Source organism: Plutella xylostella, chromosome 18, assembly GCF_932276165.1.
Source record: "Plutella xylostella chromosome 18, ilPluXylo3.1, whole genome shotgun sequence".
NCBI lineage: Eukaryota > Metazoa > Arthropoda > Insecta > Lepidoptera > Plutellidae > Plutella > Plutella xylostella.
This window is the reverse complement of record NC_063998.1, coordinates 9,237,422-9,261,703: the sequence shown is the minus strand read 5'-3', so window position 1 is coordinate 9,261,703 and position 24,282 is coordinate 9,237,422. Positions and strand designations below refer to the sequence as shown.

The 24,282-nt window shown below is 38.8% G+C and overlaps 2 protein-coding genes across 2 annotated transcripts; one reads left to right on the top strand and one right to left on the bottom strand.

The window, feature by feature from the left end:
• The first annotated feature begins 1,294 nt into the window (after positions 1–1,294).
• On the top strand, positions 1,295–15,146 carry LOC105386329 (DNA repair protein XRCC1). The gene is made up of 9 exons (XM_048627196.1): positions 1,295–1,416; positions 1,508–1,705; positions 1,997–2,164; positions 2,341–2,539; positions 2,668–3,216; positions 13,058–13,232; positions 13,648–13,859; positions 14,389–14,813; positions 14,931–15,146. The coding sequence occupies exons 1-9, from the start codon at positions 1,366–1,368 to the stop codon at positions 15,096–15,098; spliced, it is 2,145 nt and encodes a 714-aa protein (XP_048483153.1). The 5' UTR covers positions 1,295–1,365; the 3' UTR covers positions 15,099–15,146.
• Positions 15,147–15,302: 156 nt separating this feature from the next.
• LOC105386332 (eukaryotic translation initiation factor 3 subunit F) lies at positions 15,303–24,202 on the bottom strand. The gene is made up of 6 exons (XM_038114092.2): positions 24,042–24,202; positions 23,645–23,791; positions 23,210–23,433; positions 22,271–22,396; positions 15,834–15,986; positions 15,303–15,530 (listed from the first exon to the last, which is right to left on the bottom strand). The coding sequence occupies exons 1-6, from the start codon at positions 24,148–24,150 to the stop codon at positions 15,453–15,455; spliced, it is 837 nt and encodes a 278-aa protein (XP_037970020.2). The 5' UTR covers positions 24,151–24,202; the 3' UTR covers positions 15,303–15,452.
• Between the last annotated feature and the right edge of the window lie 80 nt (positions 24,203–24,282).

Here is a 24,282-nt window from a genome sequence, read left to right as displayed (position 1 = left end):
AATTCATGACATCTATAGTTAACTTATTATTTGGCATATTCCCTGAATAGCTGAAGACACTCACCGTCACGAGCATTGAGTATGAATCGAGTCCGCGTTGTTCTATGCTTGTGGATGTAATGTTATACCGGAAGTTCATTTCTATTATTCTGAGAAATAGTACTTACTTAAATCGAACCAGGAGCCCTAGCACACAACCGAAAAGCCTGAAATATACATACCTGAAATATACTTATCAACACAATCTATTCTGCAAAATATTGAATAAGGTGGGAAATGATGATCATATCACTTTCCTCGATTAATTAATTACGATCATAAAACAAATTACATAAATAAGGTAGGTTAGGTACCTACCTTCTTTACGATTTATCAATGACGGAAGTGAAATTTCAGTGGACATAGCACGCTGCCACTGGAGGGAAATGTTCTCAGTGCTATAAAAACGAACATGCGATCAAAGTGTTAAAGTTTCCGCTTAGGTGTTAAGTTCGTGGAATTAAGGCTAAGTACTTACCTAAGTAAGTAAGTATCATGGATTAACGATTAGCTACGCTACGCTGGCTAGCTGGAACTCCAACAAAGCCTAGGCTCGCGTAAAGCGCAGAGTACCTAGTACCTACATCTAACACCTACACTACACCGCCAGCTAGCAGAGCGAGCTAACTAGCTAGTAGAACACATCGGTTTGACGCTCGGACTAATCTGAAAAGAAAAATATGCTCAGGCTCGCTACTCTCGCTAGCTGTAGCTAGCGAAGTTGGTGTGGCCCTTTAGACACTGTCTTGTGTTCGGTGCGCTAATAAGATTTAGCTGGGTACCTAGTTACTTATTTATCTCTTTGTTACTACTACTCTACTCCATATCTACCCATGCAGAAACACTATCTGCCACCTCAAAAACGCCAACGGTTCTTAACCTTTTGAACCCCGACGCGACGTGTCGCGATATCTCGCAAGGCTCAATAGATTTTCTATAGTTTAGAACTCTTAGGTCTCAGATCATAATACCTGCAATGTAGAAGTTAGGTAGTTCAGAATATTAATGGATATTGCTAAAAGTTATAGATGCGTTATTTTTTTGCTTGAAAAGAAACGACAATAGTAACGTTTATTCCAACAACTGCCTTGTGTTGTTTTCTGAAACACAAAACAAGTGGATTATCATCCAACGTTGTGCAACGTAACTCAATAATCGTCAAATGACATCTGTCAAATCAAATGGCAACATGTTTTCAATGTTTTGCGGGCTTAGTTTGCGGGCAAATTTCTGTTTTAATTAGATGAGTCCCCACAGATTGTAACATATTTTCACAAAATACGATAAAATTAACCATTTCAATGAGACAGTGAAACAAATTTAAACATGCCCCGAGTTAAAATCGATTACGTAGTCAGCTTTAGCAGCGAAGACTCTGTAAGTACACAATCTACCAACCAGTCCCTTGTAAACTATAACCCATAACTCCAAAAACACAGGTTAAACCAACTATTTCACCACTCCCAAGGGTAACCCGGCCAGTAATCTCCTAGCGAATGAGATCTCTAAGAAGAAGTGGCTGTGCAGTCGAGGGGAGCCGTCGTGTTCGGTGGTGCTTCAGTTGGCGGGAACTGTGAGGATATCCTCGGTGAACGTGGGGGCGCACCACGCCGCGCTCGTCGAGGTGCTTGTGGGGCGCTCCGAGACTCCCAATGAGCCCTACAAGGTGTGTACAGTGGTGGTGGATAATGAACTTGATCAGCTTTGGGCTGTGGGCTCTGAGCCCGACAAGTTGTGTAGAGTGAATAATCAACTAAGTATATTACAAGTGAACTAGGATTATGGTTCAGTAGCCTAAAAACTGTATGTATGCTGTACAATAATCAGAGATTACACTATAAACTATATTTACTGTGTAAAGCCATGCCAACAGTATTTTATCTTAAATTATGATGATTACTTACTTATTTTTGTATTTTCCAAAGTTGAAGAGTCTGTAACCCAGTTCAATCAACAGGTGCTGGTGCCAAGTTGTGTGTTCCTGTCACCATCTGACTCCAGGAAAGGGGAGGGTGTGGACAAAGTGAGGTCATTCAGTGCCGACCAGCTCGCTGCCGACGCAAAGGACCAGAAGTGGGACAGAGTGAGAGTGGTGTGCTCGCAGCCTTACAATAAGCATTGTCAGGTGAATATGAATTATGGTGAATGCTTAATTTTATTCTTGATATTTTGCTAGTACCTGTCAAATAAATACAATTTTAAATTTTTCTTTCTTTCCCTAAAGCAGGCAAAAATTACATAAATGTTATTATATTATTATTAATATTAATATACTATTAATATTCCATTATTTTGTTACAGTACGGCTTGTCCTTTATCCACATATTTGAACCTGAAGAGGGACCCTCAGCTGCAAACCCAGTTACTGCATCAAACCCCTCCGCTGTCCCTAACCGCCTGTTCTCCATGGACACACACTCCTCCGATGAAGAGGAAATCTTCAAGCCCGGAGACCTGTTTGCTAAATATCTACAGAACAAAAATGCTGGAACCTCAACAGGTAGATTCATGAAAATTACAAGTTGTACCCTTGAGAAACTATACTAATACTGTGCAAAACAGGCAGCCATTGCAAGACTCTGTTTATTAAAAATAAAAATGTCTACATAATTGTTTTCTACTTTTCAGAATCTCAAATTAAACAAGCCAACTCACTAGCAATCAAAAACGCATCTGACTCAGCTTCAAAACTAGTGAAGACACCAATTTGCAAAGACAAACATAAAACATCATCATCATCATCAGCCAATCACAGCAACTCAACCCCAGACAGGAAACGAAACAGCCTCATGTATGATGATGAAGATGACAGACCAAACTCTAAAATAGATAAAATAGTTCAAAGACATAATGATGACAAGAAAAAGAAAGAAGAATCTGCTAAAGTGGAGACTCCTAAACCCAAAACAAAAGACAATAAAACAGATAAACAAGAAAAAGACAAATTCTCCTTTGCATTAGAATCTGAATCTGATAAAAGAACAGAAAAGGCTAGTCAAAGTAAAAGTAGAGATAAAGAAAAGCTAAATACAAGTAGAAGTAGTGAAAGAAACGATGACAGACATGGTAATAGAACCCCACAGTCCAGCAAAAAGGATGAAGATAGAAATGGAAGGAGTCGCGAGGAATCAAGAAAGCATAAAAGAAGACATTCTGGAGAACTTTCCTCTGAAAGAAGTAAGTTTATTGCAGTTTTTTTAACAAGTTTGTTAACTGTTAAAAAAACTGCAATAAACTTACTTACTGTTTTTTTAACCAGTTTCTAACGAGCTTAAACATTACGGTGGTGCGGTACTTGCGTTAAAATGGTGCAGTGCAAAAAATGTAAGCAATATATCTCCAAAACTAAAGGGGATAGTGTTCAATGTAAGGGATTGTGCGGAAACTACTTCCATAAAACATGTGCCGGAAACATAAAAACCTTTGCACTAAACGATACGTGTGAGGAATGTTCAAAGACACCAAAGCAAAGCCCGAAAACAGTACCTAAGATTGATCTAGATCCCTCTAAACTAACTGTTGAGAATTTGTTAACAGAAGTAAATAAGAAAATGGAGGTTATCTACACAATGAAAAAACAATTGGATGAGATGGCCGAAACAATCGACTTCTACGCAGAGAAGTATCAGGAGTTAATTGATTTTAAGGCCGACTGCATCGAGAAAAACAAAAAAACTGAAAACAAGATCACCGACTTAGTAAATCGGAACAAGTATCTAGAAAAGTGCAACAGTGCACTTGAAGAAAGAGTACAGTGGATAGAACAAAAAGAAACCGAGAAGAAAGTAGAACTAGTAGGAGTACAGATACAGAATGATTCCATAAGAGAAACAGTTTCCCAAATTGCATCAAAATTGGAACTGCCGATACAAGATATAGTGGATGTGTGGAGGGTAGGCGGTGAAAAAGGCAAAACGGACCGCCGCAACACGACGCTGATAATGAGCCTGCGCACAAAGAGTGCGCGTGACTCATGGCTGCAGCGCCGCAAGCAGCGGCTCACGAACAACTTTTTCTTTAAAAACGCCACTGAGGATCCTATATATATCAATGAAAATATTACTAAGCAAACTCGCAATCTGTTTTGGCAAACAAAAACGAATCTTAAAACTTCCCACAAGTTTATATGGATTCAAAACTCAAAAATCTTGGTGAAAAAAGATGCCGATTCAAAAATTATTAACATACGACAAGAGGCCGATATACAAGCACAGATGAAAGACTAGTATCCCGGTATTCCTACTCATCATTATTATCCCCTCCAATCTACACACATAACCTCAAGTAATATTATATTCTCCTACTTATGGCTCACGACCTACCAGCAGATATAGATTACACAAGATACACGGAAAGTAATAAATGGGCTACGTGCATAAATAACCAAAACACTCATTTACAAATTGTGCACATGAATGTTAGCTCATTTAGAAAACATTTCAATGAAGTACTTGTTATTCTACAACCATGCCTATGTAGCTTGGATATAATGATATTTACAGAAGTTAACTTGAAACAAGAGGAGCTCTGCATGTACAATATAAACGGATTTAACATGTAACGTAGCGCCTTAGGGGCGGCTAGCTCAGGGGGTGCTACGCTAACATAAATTAACCTAATGACTGATCATTTGGGTTACCTATCTGAGTGGAGTTTGAATTGAAACAACTGATTTGGTTTTACGAATACAACGAGGATAAAATCTTTGACTTTTATTTATACATAATGCTTAACCAACGACACGTTATAATTACAACATACGGCCCAGACTATGAATACGACCAAGAACCGATAATCTAATTTTATTGACAATTCTGATGCGACTCGTTATGCTTTTAAATGCTTTTGGATATGACAATTATGCTTGCGGCTGAAGGCCCTTTTACAGAGAGGTTGAGGAAGCAGGGGTGGAATAAACGTGGTACAGAATCCGGCAGTTCCTTTGGGTTCTGGGAGCGACGCGAGCGATCGAACCGCAACCAGACTTAGTAGAAGTGCCAGGTCTTTCGAGAACTCCGTAGTTCCACCAGGCTCTTGCAAACGTGTGCGGGGGAAGACCACAACGCAAGCTTGAGGAAGGCAGACTTACTGAGCCGGTCTATGTCTTAGCGCACTAGACCTCCGGAAGCGACGCGGTCGACCGAACCGCAACCAGAGCTAGGTGTGAGCACTAAGACGACCCCACGAGTATTGCCTTTCTGTCCGCGCGTGCGCCCTTTTATATGCGGCTTCTGTAGTGGGGAGTGGCGGCACGCGGCGGCGGCGAATCTTGTTTACTTCAGTGGCAGTGGAATCTTCCATGACGTCATCGAGTGGCGGCAGCGGCGGCGGCGGATGTTGTTTACTTGCTCGCGGCCGTGGAATTTTCCGTGACGTCGCGCTGGCTTCTTGTTTCTATGGTGCGCGGGCGTCACATTCTCCCCCTTCTTATGGAGATTTTTACCTGTAAAAATCACCGTCTAAGTACATGTTGTATACTCTGAAATCCTTTTGTGGTTTTGTCCCTCAAAACTTGCGAAACTTAACTATCTTCATACTTTTAAGTGCTACTTAGAAAAACTAATTTACTAACTATTCCAAGAATAGTAGTCCTATACCTATATAAGCGACTATTTTACTAACTATTTTAACCAAATTTTAACAAATAGTACTCCTTCTGCTTTTGACTTTGAGTACACAGAATAAAACAACAAAAAAAAACTTTGTCAAAATTGTGACGAACCAAAAATACCAACAAAAAAAATAAAAAAAATGTAGCTCCTTTGCTATTAAAAAGAAAAAGAAAAGGAAAGGGAAAACCGCGCTCTTATTGCGATTTCCTGATATATTTAGGGAGACGGACTATCCCACTTCGGTGTCCCCCGTTCCTTTTTTTTCCACTCCTCTTCTTCTTTTTCTTCTTCTTCTTACCATTGGTACTCTTTATATGCATTACCCCTGCCTTTTTCTCTTGTGATGGTTTATGCCTTTGACATGCTTCGCATCTGCCCACGTATCTCGTTACGTCCTTATACATCCCAGGCCAAGTGTATCGTTGGGCGATTCTGTTCAAGGTTTTCTTCACGCCTAAATGTCCCGCACTTGGGTCGTCGTGATTTTGTTCTAAAATTTCTAAAGTTTCCTCACGTGGTACGCATAATTTCCATTCTGAATATTCTTCTAATTTCATGCCGTACAAGTTGTTCGTGATTTTTTTATATAGCTTTCCGTCTTTTATACAGTAATTTTCGTCTTTGTTTTGGTTTTCCGCGATTTCCTTAAATTTCTTGTCATACCAATTTTGTTTTTCGACTGCACTGGCGTATCCTGGGTTCCTAGACAACTCGTCAGCTATTTTGTTTTGTGTCCCGCTGCGGTATTGTATCTCGAAATCATATTTAGGATATTCTCCGATTTCCTTTTTTGCTAGGACTACCGGTGAGCTGTAAGGACTACTTGATTTTTCTATAATGCCGTCTTTTAACATCTTATGTACGTGTTCATTAATGATTTCTTGAATCTTTGGGTTCCGTGGGAAGTATCTTTGCTTGACGGGTTCCTTATGTTTAAGCTTTATTTTATGTTCCACCCATTTGTTACCGATTGGGCTGTTTTCGCATTTCTTGAACTCTTCATCTAGGACTTGTTCTAATTCCTTTTTTTGAGCTTGATCTAAACTATCTTCTGATGGTATTACTGTGCTTTTCATTTCATTTGTTTCGGCTAATTCAGGTTTAATATCTTTATTTTCCTCTATCTTGTTCCACTTTATGTCCATCCCTAGTCTTTTTAAGATATCCATCCCGATTATTATCCTTTTCGTGTTAGGTAACATGTTGACTTGGTGTTTTATTGAAATGCCGTCTATTTCTATGTCTAATGTTAGCGCTTTATTTATTTCTATTATGCTTCCGCCGGCTAGGATAACTTTCTTTATTGTGTCAAACTGCATTGCTCCTGCGTCTAATAATTCCTTGTAAATTTCGTGGTTTATATATGAATTTGTTGCTCCCGTGTCTAATAATGCTTCATATTTCTTCCCGTTAAGTTGTATCTCAATAAATATTCGATTATCGCGCGTTACGTCCCTGATTGTGTACGATTCATTTTCTATTGTTCTCGATTCTGTCTTCAGGCAACAATTAAAACTGGTTCTTCCCATGATTCCGCATTTACAACAAAATATTGCCCTCCGACTCCTACATCCTCTAGCTAAGTGGTCCGGCATTCCACACTTCCAGCAGTGTGTTTCGCTGTTGTAGTTTGGATTTATTTTACGACCGTTGTTTGACCTATGTATTCTATCGTCGTCAAGTGGTCTACGGTTGCTTGGCAATGTTGGTTTTGTTGCGGCGTTTGCTGTTGACCTTGGTTTATATCGTTCCGCGTTCAGTTTTTCAAAGTCTTTAGTTATCGAGATGAGTTCGCTAAGGTTACTGAAATCCTTCCGTTTGACGTAGTATTTGTAATTTGTGTTTAAGTTTTCGTAAATTCTTTCGAGTTTTCCTTCTTCTGTCAGTTTCCCGTATCGCCTCATTAGTGTTTGTATATCGGTTAAATAAGTATTGAAATCTTCTAAGTATCTTTGCTTTCGCGCGATTATTCGTTCTAATAAACTATTTTCCTGGTTATTCGGGTAATACTGGAGTTGAAATCCTTGTATAAAGTCGTCCCAAGTATTCCAGAGACTTTTATTGTTCCTATACCATGCTAATGCCTGTCCTTTAAATATCCTCGGTAACAGGTGTAATAATTTCTCCTTATTCACTTCTGTGCCTTCTATGAATTCATCTAATGTTTCTATGAAATCTACTGGGTCGTTGTGGTTATCAAATGTGATATTCCATCCCAAGACCGCCTGCATGATTTCCTTGTTCGCTTGTATTTCTGCTGTTATCTTGACTGCTGAGCCGTCTGTCGGGCTCCTGGCAGTCGTTGTGCTGTTCTTTTCTTTTGACATGTCCTCTTCTGACCTGCTATCCTCCCAAATTTCTTCCCCCCTATCTGCTTGTTCCCTTAGTTTTTTAATTAATGTTTTTCTTAAATCCTCTACTGATAAATCTTTAAACTGTAACTGTATATCCTGTTTTTCTAACTCGTTGATTAAATCCTCCTTTTTTAATTTATATATCCACGATGACATTTATTTATTTCTTTTCCTATTTCGTTCCTTCTTACTCCGTTGTTATTTCTTGAATCCCGGGTTTATTTTAATTTTTTGTACTGACCGTACCTTTCTTTGTGACTGGTGTTTGACTACTGAAACCTACCGAATCACTTACTAAACTGAGTCGATTTTAACGTATCCTACTAAGTTACTCATAATACGACAAAAACCGAACCTCCCTTGTGGTTTGACCGACCGATGAAAACGAAAGACTACCGAAGTACCTACTTGTACTCTTGGCCTGAATTCCGAACAAAATGGTCTTCCCGTTTGGATTACTAATTTTGGGCAACAAATGTAACGTAAATCTTAGTATTACGAAACAAGTGGGCCTACCCTTTCAGGGTTATTTCGTTGGGCGCCAAATGTAACGTAGCGCCTTAGGGGCGGCTAGCTCAGGGGGTGCTACGCTAACATAAATTAACCTAATGACTGATCATTTGGGTTACCTATCTGAGTGGAGTTTGAATTGAAACAACTGATTTGGTTTTACGAATACAACGAGGATAAAATCTTTGACTTTTATTTATACATAATGCTTAACCAACGACACGTTATAATTACAACATACGGCCCAGACTATGAATACGACCAAGAACCGATAATCTAATTTTATTGACAATTCTGATGCGACTCGTTATGCTTTTAAATGCTTTTGGATATGACAATTATGCTTGCGGCTGAAGGCCCTTTTACAGAGAGGTTGAGGAAGCAGGGGTGGAATAAACGTGGTACAGAATCCGGCAGTTCCTTTGGGTTCTGGGAGCGACGCGAGCGATCGAACCGCAACCAGACTTAGTAGAAGTGCCAGGTCTTTCGAGAACTCCGTAGTTCCACCAGGCTCTTGCAAACGTGTGCGGGGGAAGACCACAACGCAAGCTTGAGGAAGGCAGACTTACTGAGCCGGTCTATGTCTTAGCGCACTAGACCTCCGGAAGCGACGCGGTCGACCGAACCGCAACCAGAGCTAGGTGTGAGCACTAAGACGACCCCACGAGTATTGCCTTTCTGTCCGCGCGTGCGCCCTTTTATATGCGGCTTCTGTAGTGGGGAGTGGCGGCACGCGGCGGCGGCGAATCTTGTTTACTTCAGTGGCAGTGGAATCTTCCATGACGTCATCGAGTGGCGGCAGCGGCGGCGGCGGATGTTGTTTACTTGCTCGCGGCCGTGGAATTTTCCGTGACGTCGCGCTGGCTTCTTGTTTCTATGGTGCGCGGGCGTCACAAACATGAACAGCAGAACAAGGCAAAATAAGCGTGGTGGAGGTATAATTATATACTCAAAACAACACTTACCATTTACAATAAATAATACAAATAGTAGCTGTGAATTGGAACTATTACATGGAAAACTAACACAAAATAGCTACAAAATGGATATCTTTGCAATCTACCGGCCACCTCATCGCAACAAAAACCTATTTATCACCGAAATAAATAACCTAATGAGTACTGTACCAGCTGATAATGACGTCATGCTTATCGGAGACTGTAACATAAACATACTCACATATAACATGGATCCAGCGGCGGAGCCGTACCTAAACATGCTTTCACAACACGGATTACAGTGTGGAATAAGAGACGTGACCCGTGACGTCATAGTTGCGGGACGCCGGGTTACGTCATGTTTGGACCATATTTTTGTACGTGCTGAGAAATCGTCGTCATCTATGCTGTCTACTTACGTTTCGACCCAGCGCGTTGCTGATCACTACTTGACGGGTCTAACAGCTGATACATGTGTCACGAGGGATGAGTCACCTAGGAGCAGCGTTATGTACAATAACAAAAGGGTTAGCGAGAAATTACAACAAATAGATTGGCTAGAGTTAATGAATACTGACTGCCCTATCGAACTGTACACGAACTTATGCGCGATTTTTGGTGAAATCTACGAATCTTCAAGAGTCCTGCGTGGGCTAACAAAAAGAGACACCCAGAATTGGGTTGATAAGGACCTACTTAGGATCCTCGACAGGCGGGATACATTATTTAGACAATGGAAATCGTCCCCTAAGAGTATGAACCTGCGACTTCAATACACCAAATACAGAAACAAAGCCAATAAGATAATAAACAAAGCTAAGAATAAGTACAAGCAAGATTTGTTAGTAAAGTGTAAGGGAGATATGCGAAAAATTTGGTGCAACATAAATGAGTGGCTGGGAAAAAAACCATCGAGTGTTGACAGTGTAATTGAGAAATATCTGTGCAAATCTGAGTCCTCATTAGTGAATGTGTGTAATAGCTTTTGTGATACCTTTACAAAGGAAATTGACGGAATAAAGCATAAGTGTAATAAAAACTTTTTAAATAGAAGCTCATATGTTAAGGAAACTAATGTAAGTTTTAGAATTAAGAAAGTTACCGCATTAAATGTGTCTAAAATTATCGATATTATGGAGTGCAGCAAGTCGCCGGGGTCTGACGGTGTCAGGGTGAGAGATCTCAAACAAGTAAAGGAACAAATAAGTCCAATAATTGCCCGTTTTATTAATTTATGCATAGAAAAAAGCTTATATCCTGATGCTATAAAGATCTCTTTAATACGACCAATATACAAACAAGGATTACATTCAGAATATACCAATTACCGACCGATTGCTATCTTGAGCACTATAAATAAAATAGTAGAAAAAATTTTAGTTAACCAAATCACTAGATTCCTGGAAAATAATCATGTGATAACAGATGTCCAGCATGGATTTAGGCCAAATAGGAGCACAGCAACTGCCTTATCTCAATTCACTAATTACGTAAACAACTCATTAAACGAAAGAAAACTGGTAGTGGCTGTGTTCATTGACTTTAAAAAAGCGTTTGACACCTTGGACCATGACGGCTTGCTGCAGGCCATGAGTGAGTGTGGGATCCGCGGTCCTATCAATAACTGGTTCCGAACTTATCTCGCAAACCGCAAAGTTCGAGTTCGTGTGAGAGAAACCATAAGCTATGATGGTGACGTTAGGTACGGGGTGCCAACTGGATCTGTATATGGCCCTTTGGGGTACATTATGCATGTTAATAGCATGCCCAACGTCATCGAAAAGTGCAATATGTACATGTATGCGGATGATACTTGCCTTATCTACAGCGGTAAAGATGACTTATGTATACAAAACGCAATACAAGACGATTTTGATCGCATTGTGTGTTGGGCCCATGATAATGGCATTATAATAAACACCAATAAAACTAAGTGGCTAAGAATATGCTCACCTTACAGTAATTATAAGTATAGCCAAATTAGTTTACGAGGGCATACCTATGACTGTTTCCATAACAATAAAGATAACTGCCTATGTACGGAAATAGAAGAGGTAAGCTCATACAAATACTTAGGTTTAACTATAGACTGCCGCTTTTCATGGTCACTGCATGTAGAATATGTTTGCACTAAATTAAGATCAGTTATAGGTAAAATGTATAATCTAAAAAGAATTGTAAGTAAAAGTATTATGTATATGTTGTACTATGCATTGGCAGATGCTATAATGTGTTACGGGCTGAGTAGCTATGGACTTACCTTTCAAACATACATAAATAAAATAAAATTACTACAAATGAAACTTCTAAAATTTTTAATAGACTCAAAAACTAAACGAAATCTTAATAAAAACTATGAAAAAATATACAATATCACTAAAATACTACCCATTGATCTTAAATTAAAACAGCTGTTAATATTAGAACAGTATAATAATACTGAATTTAAAATTGAAAGAATTCATCGCTATCCAACCCGTAAGGCGGAAACCAGTACTTATAGTGTACCGAGCACCTGTAATTACTTTGGTGAGCGAACAAGGCAATGGCTTACTCCTACCTTACACAATGAATTACCTGAGGGTTTTGTAGAAAAAGCCACTTCAAAAACGAACCTGAAAGTAAGATTAAAACTACACTACCTCTCACAGTGCGCCTAACATTGTTATCAATGCGTAGGTACTTTATTGTGTACGCTGGCGGTCTCGCTAAACGTACACTTGTCCAGGGTTGATAATGCACATGCAGATCTTCACAGTCTTCACACCCGAATCATTAAATCGTAAGAGCCTTAAAAAAAAAAACACTTGCATTTTGCACCTTGTTCGAAAGAAATAGGAGTCAATATCAGGTGTCACATAATCGAAAACAACCGAGCTGTCAAAGATTTCTATGCGCATTATCAAAGCACTGTACACTTTGTTTGGACTCATTATCGATCTTAAGCCCTCCTTCGTAAGAGTCAATTTTGACTGCAGGCTGTACCTATTTAAACATTTTTTATTTTTTGTTTCTGTTATAATTTTATTATATATACCTAAAAGTACTAGATTAATTTGTCGATAATATTACTTACCTGATATTAAATTAACTTACGATGTCAAGTCCGGTTATCTACCTACTTACCGTCTTCACTGTTTCAAAGTCAAAATTATTACTGCATCCTTCTTTGTGTTCTCTGACTTACTGTTGTTCAGATCAGATATGATAATGTGTACCTCACCTTATATAAACATAGATATGTAAGTACCTAAAGTATTAATAATTGCCTATTTTATTGTATTAAGAGAGTGCTATGTCCGCCATCAAACTGCTGCGCAGTTTGGCAGACCTAAATTGTAATACCAATTAAGAAAAATATATGAATAAACTTTAAAAAAAAAAAAAAAAACATAATTATGTATTTAAAGTTATCAGTTTTTATTATAACTATACATGTATAACCTGCTCACGACTTTTTCCAAATATCCACTTTATTACCTACCAGTGGCAATCAATGTCTGTTATTTATTTTAATATGTATTAGGTACTCAACATTATAATAATCGCTAGTTTTCCGAATAAAATAATTAAAATAAAACATACTTCCCCCTTTTCCACCCAGAAGCGAAGCGCCCCCGGCCCGGCCCGGTGTCCTCCACCCCGCACACTCTTCTCTCCCACGTCGTGTTTGTTCTCTCCGGCTACGAGAACCCCCGGCGTGGTACAGTCAGAGACAAGGCGCTAGCTTGTGGAGCTAGATATTCTAGGGATTGGGATGCGAGGTGCACGCATCTTATGTGAGTACTGGTGCAGTATGTATTTATTATCTGAGGTGAAAAATACGCTGATAAGACGGAAGAAAGAGATGGCATCGCCTTTCGTTTCACTTTTATAAACATTTATAGATTTGGTATGTTTAAAAATCCTCTCTCTTGCATCTGTTCAGTGTGTCTTGAGCCTTACATTAAGGCATTCAGCCTTTAGTTGTTAGATAGGGATCTATCATGATGATATGGTTGTTGCGACACTTATCCACTTATCATACTACATAATTACATATGTATAAGGGGGTACTTCATAGTATTTTTGTATACTTAAATAAAGAGCAAGAAAAGAGCGTTAGTAGGTAAAATATTTCTTTCGGAAAAGATACAATATCCATCCATATACTCACTCACAAGTCATTCATAAGTTTTCCAACATTACCCGCAGATGCGCGTTCCCAAACACGCCCAAGCTCCGTACAGTCCGCGCGGAGCCCAACGGCGCCTCAGCCATCATTGTCAAGGCTGAATGGGTGGACGAGTGCTGCGCGCGCCGCCGCCTGCTGCCGTGGCAGTGGTTCGCCACGGAGCCAGCTAGGCTGGTGAAGAGGAGTGAGGAGGATGAGGAGGAGTTGGAGAGGGAGGGGGGTGGGGATGAAGGTAAGTCGATGGTTTTGTGTGTGATGACTGTGATGAGGGACGGAGGTGGCGCAGATAACGCTCACGTGTTTAATGGCCTGTACTCACATACGGTATTACTCGATCGAGCTAAACTGTCGAGTAAAATCCATGGCATAATTACTTTCATTTAATTCCATCGAGCTGTGAGTTTTGCGTAGATTTTTACTCACTTCGAGTAAAACTATCGAGTAATGACGATAGTGAGTAGTGGCCATTAGAGTGCCTTTCCACCAGATAAGATAAGATAAAATACTCTTTATTGCACACAAACAGAAACAGTGATATGTGCATATCTCTAGTGGAGTAGAACTTAAAACAACTGGAGGTTGCCTAGATTTTCTAATATTGCAAGATCTTTTTTTGAAAACCATGAAAAGGCGAGCAAACCTTAGGAAAAGCCGCATAAAAACGAATAGTAAACACGAATTTGTGAGAGAATGTAAAGATATTACTCTTATTACCCCTAATATAATTATTTTACAATAACGTCTACTTATCTCATTTCCAGAGGGCGACACCGACGAAGAAATTGAAAAAGTTGTGCGAAAGCAAAAACAGGATGAGGAGGGAAAACAAAAGCAAGAAAGAGAAAGAGATAATCATTCAGCAGCAAAGAAAGAAGACAGAAATACCTCAAAAGACATGACCAGCCCTAAGAAACAACAAGACATCAACATGTCGCAAGGTTCAGATGATGTAGCGTTTGTAAGAGACGAAAGGATAAAAGGCAATGTCACGATTAGCGATTCTGAAGGTGAAAAAACTGAGGAAGACATTCCAGTCAGAACCAAAGTGAAGATAGATGAGAGTAAAACATTGCCAGATTTTCTAGATGGTTCCACATTTGTCATAGACAAGGGTGTTGTTGATGAAGGATTTGATATGGAACTGCTGAAGCGATATGTATTAGCGTACGGTGGAGAGGTATTAGAGGTCAGTTTAAATCCAATTATCTTGATCTTTATGAATTGCTGTAAATTATTATGTTCTATTCATCATGCATGGCAGAAATTATGTCACACTCTCACAAATTATTTCCTTTTTTTTCAGCCATCAAACATAGATTCGGAAACCGGAGTGACCTATGTGCTATGCGCAGACGCAAGTTGCGACGCGGCGCAAGTGGCGCCCTCAGCGCAGATACTGCGCGCTGATTGGCTGTGGCAGTGCCACCGGAAACGGAAACTGTGTTCCACTGACAAGTTTCTGATAACGTAGTTTGATTTTTGATAAGATTATTGTTACTGTTGTGTTGAATTAATTGTTATTTATAATACAGATGTGATTTGATTACAAAAACAAAGTATTATTTGGCTAATTGAGATCCTGTGACTACTTGCCTAGTCCAAAGTCTAAAGGTAAATTGAATAGTCACTTATGATGGGTACGATACGAAGATATATCAAAATAAATACAAACGGATGGGATCAAAAATAGTGTTTATTACAAGGAATGTAATAAGTACACTTATTTATTTGTATCCTATAGCCGGCCTTGTAGTGTGTTACTGGTGTTCTTCAATAATAATAATAATACAAATGATAGTTTGTGACGCAACCTCCGTTATTCCTGTTACTGTGTTCCCGTCAACAGAGTAAGTTTCTCGTTCAGCTGAAGTTGAGTCTTGATCAGTTGGGCCAGGGTTACCACCTGGAAATGACAACACAGATGAGGATTAGAATATGTCTATTGGTCACCCAATCACCACAATAACATTGTCAGACAGAGCTGCTCATTACAAACTACGAATGACAGGGCTCTGCAAGCTGAAGTGCCTATGGCTAGTCCTGGTCATATCTGCCCATGAACTAGTAACTGTTGCAACAAATTCAAAATTTATTTCGATGACCTCCTGAATCACCCCCTTAGACTTACTATACTAACTATACCATTCTTTATCATTATACTTTTCAATAACCTGTATAAATCTGACACAATCTGAGTAAAACTGACCATAAGTAAGTCCTTGATGCTGCTAGCGAAGGCATCGGTGAAGGAGTCTGCAGCGAGGTTGGGCACGGAGTTCACCAGCTCCAGCAGCTGTCTACCGACTGCGTTGTTCGGGACCGTCTTCTCTGCTAGCACATCTTCTACATATTGTAGCACCTGTAGATTAGAGGAGTATTGCTTTTATTTTGGTTTTACAGACAGAACAATTAGTCTCGAAAGTTTTTTTTTTTTTTTTTATCTTTATTTATTTGAGGACTTTTGTCACTGAGTGACGATGTCAGTCCCATAATACCTACGCTTAAATACTACAAAAACTAACAATTTTATTTACCTACCTACTTAAACTAAACTCAAATAATAATTTGGCTGCCTCTGACCAAGGTTCAGCAAGGATGCCATGGAACACTCCAACATCAAGCCTATTTAAGTTAAATTTACTAACTAGTAATTGTCTTTTATCGCGGTTCCGGACACATTCCACTAAGAAGTGGTAACAATCCTCTTCAACCCCGCACTCGTCGCAATTTGGGGAGTTAACTTTTCTCATTAGAAACCCGAATTGATTCAGTGGAATGTGTCCAGTCCGTAATCGAAGAGCCATAACAGTTTGAGGTCTATTCAACTTGAGATTGCTAAACCACGGTATACGAGGAGGCTCGCAGACTATACTTTTATACCAGATGCCTTTTTGCTTAGAAATTAGGTTAAAGAGTATTCCTTCCAATTTTCCCTTATCTTCTGTCTATATTTACCTAATATTTCCGACCAACCTATTGAAACAACTGTTTCACAACCATCTGTAGATGCTTGTTTAGCAAGTCTGTCAACCTCCTCGTTACCGAGTAGCCCAATATGAGATGGAATCCACTGTAGAATTATTGATTTGTTACTTTTATACAAATTTAACAGTTTGTCTATGATTGAGTACGCTATAGAAAGGCCTCGACCCCCTTTTACACATCTAATTATATGCTGTAGAGCACCTTTACTGTCTGTTAATATTACAGTTTTAGGAAAATTTCGAGTTTGAACATAAACTATTGCTTTGTAAATGGCAAGTAATTCTATAGACATAATGGAGATAGGAGAGTTAATCTTAAATATATTATTTACATTATAATACGGATCATAGTAAGCTGCTCCTCTGCCATCATTTGATTTGGATCCATCTGTAAATATTTGGTGGTATCCACTATATTTAAGAGCTAATTCCTCTTTGACAACATTTTTGAGTAAATTGGGCTCATATATACTTTTAGCGTCACACACACATTCTAAGTTAGGCTTCACTAAACCATTAATTCTAATAGCTGAGATCCATACATCTAGACTAAACATTTCTAAAGGAAAGACACATGAAATATTTTCTACCTTGGTTGTCTCGAAAATATCTACCAATAGAGGCTTCTTTTTTCTAGCCCAATATACGCTATTGTTATTACATTCAGATAAAAGTTCAGATAGACATTTGGTAGTAGGGTTGTCATGAAATGATTGGGATTTGAGGCAGTATTTCATTGCCAGATATAGCCTTCTCAAATTAAGGGGTACAATACATAAATCGCTCTCCATAGCATATATCGGAGTAGATTTTATATAACCACCTATCATTCTTAGAGCCTTATTTTGTAATATATCTAACTTAGCCAAATGTGTTTTAGCACTATTATCATACAAAAAACATCCATAATCTATTGTACTTCTTATAAGGGCTATGTATAGCCTTCGTAGGTGTGAAGGATGAATACCCCAGCCCGACCCAGATAAAACTGACAAAATTTGTAAAAATTTGCAGGATTTTTCATATATTTCGTTGATGTGTTTTGTCCAACGGAGGGACCGATCTAACCACACGCCTAAATGTTTTATGTTTTCAACGCACTCTAGCAGAACACCATTTACTGAAACATTAACGTTTTGGGGTCTAAAGTTTCTACTAAAAACACATATTTTTGATTTAGAAGCAGATAATTGAAGTCCCAGTCCATCTAATAAGTCTACTAAAATATCCAAAGATAATTGAATATCCGATTCGCTGTCTCTTAATTCAAGTTGATTACTATATAGCACAAAATCATCGGCATATTGCCCTATATAAACATTTTGTATATGGCGACAAATATCAATAGTAGCAATATTAAATAGGAGTGGAGAAAGAGGATCTCCTTGGGCGATACCTTTGCTGGCATACCTTAAAAAATTATCAAACTTCTCTGAATCATCTTTAATTCTGAGATGCCGTTCATTCAAAAAATTCCAAATATATCGACAGATCATTGTACCGACTTTAATTCTATCCAAAATATTTACAAGGGCTTCAATTAAAATATTATTGTACGCTCCATCTATGTCAACAAAGCATGCTACGGTGGATGTATTTTTAGAAAAACCTATTTGTATGTTTGTTATTAGTCGAGTTAAGTTGTCTAAACAGGATTGTCCTTTTCTAAAGCCAGTTGTATAGACCGAAAGTAACTTATTTTTCTCTATATACCATTCTAGACGTTTATTAAGTATGGAGTGGAATAGTTTGCAGATACAAGATATCAACGATATAGGTCTCAGTTTAGAGTTATTATCCCCATTGTTTTTCGGAATAGGTATTATTACTACGTTTCTCCACTGTATAGGTATATATCCCGAATTAAGTATATCATTAAATATATTTACAAGTATTTTTTTTGCATTAATAGGTAGATGTACTAACATGGAATATGAAATGCCATCATCTCCTGGCGAAGTATTTTTAATTTTAAGATTATTTTCTAGTTCATCTATCGTAAATTCAGATTCGAGTACCTCGTTAGAAGAGTAGAAATCAGGACATTCATTGGGTACAAAGTCTGGAGTTAACGATTGTAGCAATTCTAATTTACTCTCCTCAGAAGCACACCTCCTTGCTTGTCTGTAACCCCTCATCCACCTCATCTTTCTCCACATGTCAGAAGCGTTAGTGGATTCGTCAATTTTATTGCAAAATGAGTGCCAACTATCCGATTTAGCGCGTCTTATCTTGCGTTGAGCTTCTCTGATTTTATCCTTAAGCAAGATAAGGTTTTCCGGCGTGGGGTTACGTCTAAGCCTCTTTAAAGCCAGCCGACGTTCAGCAACTACTCTTGATAAGGTTTGACTCCAGTATTGCTTGGGGGTGAATTTACTATTAGGGTTGGTACAAATTTTTCTAATTGGTATAAACTTGTCCGCAGCCAAATTGACTTTTTGTAGGAAATAATCATAACTGTGCTGGGTACTTTCATGATTCAGCTGATCAGAAAAGACATCGTTTAACAATTTTGCATAATCCTGCCATTTAGCCTCAGCAAAATTTCTTTTACTTATAAAGTTTAAGCTATCCTGATAACGTAGGGAGTACTTGATAATTAAATGATCACTGCCTAGATTTTCGTTAGTTACCATCCAATCTAAATTAATAGAAATATCATTAGTACAAAAAGTAATATCTGGGGCAGACTGTTGTAAACACCCATTCACCAACTTAACACGAGTCGGGCTACCATTATTCATGGAAATGTAACCATGTTCAAGAGAACTATCAAACAACATGGTTCCCCTAGAATTACCACTATTCCACCAACATGGATGGTGTCCGTTAAAGTCCCCAGAAATTATTGACTTAGATGAAGCTAAAGAAAATACCTCATCCCATTCAGTAGGACTAAGGGTGGATTCGTCCAAACATCACGTTACACGAGAATAACTATACCGGAATTAAAATTATACGCGAGTAAATATCTAGGATAAGTACATTTGCATTCTACCAAGTTATACCATGATTAAATTGAATGAACGAGGAACGAAACTGTAATGCAACTAAAATAAAAATAGCTGCGTTTCAAAGCATGCAATAGAAATGACATGCCAACTTAGTTTGAATGGATTATAAAAGTATGAAATTGTTTATGTTTTAATATTTTATTCGCTGTTGTTATTCCGAGACTTTGCCTTTTAACGTACTTTTGTTTATGTTTTGACAGATGTGTTTATATGTCATTATGACGGTTTTCTAATCAGCTGATGTGCTGCCGCCATTACAAAATTACTCTCGGATAAGCTCGTTACACGGTCAATTTTGGCGGTATAACGGCGGTATTCTTGGGATAAGCTAGTTATCTTGGTTTCAGGTTTGGTAGAATGCAAAATCTGCTTACTCGCGAGTAACTGGTACTTTACTCGTGAGTAAAAAGTTACACGACGTTGGCCGAATCCGCCCTAACATGGACACTAGATGGACAATATACAGAAAAAATTTTTTCTAAAGTATTACAGTTGGTTATTCTTATTTGAATTATCTCAATACCATTATTACTAATATTTACAGGAATTGTATATGCTTGCAAGGACTTATGGGTTAAAACTGCTACGCCACCAAATGAGTCACACCTATCTTGCCTGAATACATTGTAGCTATTAACATTTAAACTACTCTCCGGTTCCAACCAAGTCTCGCTAATTATACAGACATGTATTTTATCTCTAGACAACAGATCTTCTAGTTCTACAATTTTAGGTCTGAGACTTTGAGAGTTCCACTGTATGATATTAATAGCACAGGATATAGGAGTTTTAGCCATTACGGAATAAAGATAAGAAAAAATCAGTCACCTCACCTTTAGCAAAAATACTTGTTATAAATTTAGAAAACTTCTCCACAACTACCATGAAGACACCAATGATTTTCTCCTGTAGCGAAGATTTGGATAGCAATAAGTCTTTAATTTTTTTTAACATCAGGCAAATCCAGGAGTATCTTTCTTCATTCAAGAACCTCTGTTTCTCTTCACCATCCACTTTATCTTCCACTTCCGAAGAACTCTCAGAACTTTGGTCCACTTCTCTTTGCTTTTTCTTTTCTTTGGGTTCCTTAAGTCCTGCATTCTTATGAGAATTGTCTTGAGTAGGTCGCTTTGGACGTGTCTTCTGCTGAGAGGAATCCTCATTTGATTCTCGAGGTACTTTGGCCAATACGGCATCTCTGTAAGTCCTAGTTTGACTTTGAGGTATCGGTACTACAGGCATGCCTGAAGTCGGGTTCTGCTGTTGAAGATCCGCAACACAATCGTTCACATATTTTGTCACTGTCATCGGCTTGTTTGATTGAATAAAAGAGTTCAAGGCTTTCTTATATTTCACATTTTCTTGACTCATAATAATGCGGATTTTCTTTTCTTTCAGGAAAATAGGACAGCATTTATCGAGGGCCATATGAGGACCCTTGCAGTTAACACATGTATAGTTAGCGATATCACAGTTTTGGTGGTTATCACCGCACTTTGGACATCTGATTTTCTTAGTCGGGCAAAATTTTAATGTATGTCCAAATCTCCAGCAACCCGAGCATTGAGTTACTGGGAACGTGTATGACTCCACCTTGAACGGAACCCCGTATGCTTGGACATACGGCGGCAGGGAGGAGCTCTTGAATGCAAAGCGAACAGATTCGCTGACGACCCATTCACCAAGATCGTTCAGACGATTTAACCTCCGGACAGAGGCTATTTCTAGGGAGTCACACGAGAAAGAGTTAAGAATTTCCTTCTCATCCATGTCTACGTCTATTTCCCTCACAATACCATATGTATAGAGTATATCGTCAATATGGCATCTGTACTCTAGTCGAACCAGCTCCTCGCAACCAATCAATTTCTCAGCATCTGTCCGGCTTGCAAATGTTATGAAAGGTTTATTCACACCCATCGACTTAATTTTCAAAATATTTTTAACACCTAAAGAGGATAGGAATTTCGCCATACCTACTTGCTTCGGCAATATAGTTTTAGCCGTTAGGACAACTACAACGTTTTTCTCTGAGGATAGGATCTCATTTCCCTCAACAAAATTATCCTTGGACAACGTTCGTGCAACCCGTTTTGAATTGCGTTTACGTTGGACGGTCGAGAATCCCTCATCATCAGCTTCATCACTCGGCGGCCGAGGTCGCTTTTCCGTCATCCGAGTCTGAGCAAGAGACTCAACCTCCATATCCACACTATCAGACAGTCCGCCACTCGTAATTTCATCTGTCGGAATAGCCTCGAGTTGCTTTCCTAAGTCCTCACTATCATTACTACAATCACAATCAGACAGCCCTCTTTGCTCATCCATAGTTATCCAGGACACCGAACACTATAAGCAATCCTCCAGGCACACCACACACATTCAAATTATAATCTAGGCAACCTCTTGGTCGAAGTAGTTGTAATTTTCTCTTTTAAAATAATCACTTCTGAGTCTCGAAAGTTATTTTCGTATTAGGTCCTAATACATATTGATTTTAGGTTAACATACAGTGCAAGTTGGGGCACTGGTATCCCTACCAATGAAGGAAGGGTTTTAGGCCCAGTCCACCACCCTGGCCTAGTACAGGTTCTTTGACCTTGAGGCTTGATAACCTTTGTTGTTAAGTAAAAGCAGTAATTTACCTGCTCTATGAGAGTGGACAGCTTGGCGGCGGCCTCCGACACCTGGGCCAGGTCCTGCATAGGCTGCACCTGCCTCGAGCGCCCATTGGGGGCCATCGTCTTCTGACACAGTTGCAGACCTACGATCTGTAATGTGTGATGTGAGATGAGTAGAAATAATATAGTCCTAGCCATGAGAATTCGCTCCGGACACATACCGACTAACAAATTTGGCTTCCTAATGAAAAAAGTCCCGTCCCCGAACTGCTCGGAGTGTGGTGTCCTGGAGGACGCCACGCATCTGTTGCTGGAGTGTGTCCGGAACGAATCTTTTAGACGACAGATATATCACAATGATATGTTTAATAACTTGGGTGGTTGTAACGTAGTTCTAGCTAGTCCCCTATCAGATGAAGCCAAATTATTGTATACGCTAGTTAAAATAGGTTTAAAAAATAGATCATAAGTTAGAATAAGATAAAGCCCCTACGAGGGTGACATAGTCACTTTAGTGTACTAAACCCTCAATAAAATAAATAGATTAAAAAAAAAAAAAAAAAAAGGTGTGTTTTTTAATACATTGATGTTCAGGTTTTATATTTAGCTGTAAAGTTGATTTATAAACTACTGTGCCACAGAAACCCAAATGTATCATAATTAAATTTTAATGATACTTGTACATTGTGCTTGCTTTGAATCAATTTAAGGCTTTTATCAAGTTTTCTTTGATATTCCCCATTTAGAATAGAATAGAATACATTCTCAAATGAATTCTTTGTTCACCAAAAAGAATAATAAAATTCACAAGTTGTAACATAATTAGGGTACAAAAGCCGGTCTTATAGACAATCTTTGATATTTATTCATACAGATATTTATTAAACAACCGACCTGTTTTCTATTCATCACAGATATTGGACAATACTTTATAAATACATAACAGAGACTCAAATTACTCACCTCGGGCTCATAACTGGTGAGCGACACATCAATAGGCGTGAACATGCAGCCCTGCTTGCCTCCGGGCACTCCGAGTGCCACACACACATACGCACGGAGACCCATGCGACCTCCTTGCAGGGAGGTGTCCAGTGTAACGTGAACTGGCTCCCGGCACTCCCGAGAGTAGTACTCGTGGATCACCGAGGAGTGGTTGGTCACCTCGTTGCCGGTTGCCCACCAACCTGGAAGTGAGAAAGGTTTTATATGATTAAATGCAGAGTCAGAATAGATACAATTGATTGATTTAGTTTTCTAGGCAGACCGGCTATAAATAACATCACTTTATCTCATCAATGGGTAATGATAACGAAAAGGGATGTATAAATATAAGTTCCTTTTCTATAGAACCAGTAGAATAAGCGAAAACAGTCGTGAATTTGGGTCTTTACTTACCGATGATGTTTTCGGTGGCGTTAACTCGGCGATTGAGCTCGTATACGTCCATGGCGTAGTTGAGCTCGGCCTCCACCTGGTCCGCATGTTCCTTGTGCGGCACACAGAAGCAGTTGGTTACCTCCACGACACCCTTGTCAGCGGTCCCTGGGAAAACAGCATCACAAAACTTAACCTCAAAACACTGCACTTTTCATGGATAGTATCAGGAGAAATAATGGTAAATTTTGCAAAATAGCGTTAATATACACTGAAGCAAACAATATTACACTGAATAAATTGGTTTTAGATGCACAGAACTGCGGAAAACCGGTAGATTTTGCTGCCACATGACAACATGAATTTTATCACTTAAACTTGGTTATTGAAGGTTTTGTAGATCACAAACATAAATTACCGAGTAGAGTGCCGATAACACGATGTGAATCGGCATTTCGACGTTCATAGGCGTCTACAATTTGAAATAAAACAACGGGATGGATCTTGACAGATAGGTTGAGCGCCATTTTGGTTTTGGAAGGATTAAAAAAACAAATTTCGTTCCAATACACGCTTATTTCAATAGGAACTATTCACGTTCCATTTTCAACAAACAAAATGACCACGTCAGTTATTATTCTAAGAAAATTGCCAAATAT

Excerpts from the sequence above, each read along its gene's own strand:
- LOC105386329 (XM_048627196.1), top strand. The coding sequence starts at position 1,366 with ATGCCCCGAGTTAAAATCGATTACGTAGTCAGCTTTAGCAGCGAAGAC. Across the intron at positions 1,706-1,996 it reads CTCCCAATGAGCCCTACAAG|GTGCTGGTGCCAAGTTGTGT; the intron begins GTGTGTACAGTG and ends TTCAATCAACAG. Across the intron at positions 3,217-13,057 it reads AGAACTTTCCTCTGAAAGAA|AAGCGAAGCGCCCCCGGCCC; the intron begins GTAAGTTTATTG and ends TTTTCCACCCAG.
- LOC105386332 (XM_038114092.2), bottom strand. The coding sequence starts at position 24,150 with ATGGCGCTCAACCTATCTGTCAAGATCCATCCCGTTGTTTTATTTCAA. Across the intron at positions 23,434-23,644 it reads CGCCACCGAAAACATCATCG|GTTGGTGGGCAACCGGCAAC; the intron begins GTAAGTAAAGAC and ends TCTCACTTCCAG. Across the intron at positions 15,987-22,270 it reads TGTCCACTCTCATAGAGCAG|GTGCTACAATATGTAGAAGA; the intron begins GTAAATTACTGC and ends TCTAATCTACAG.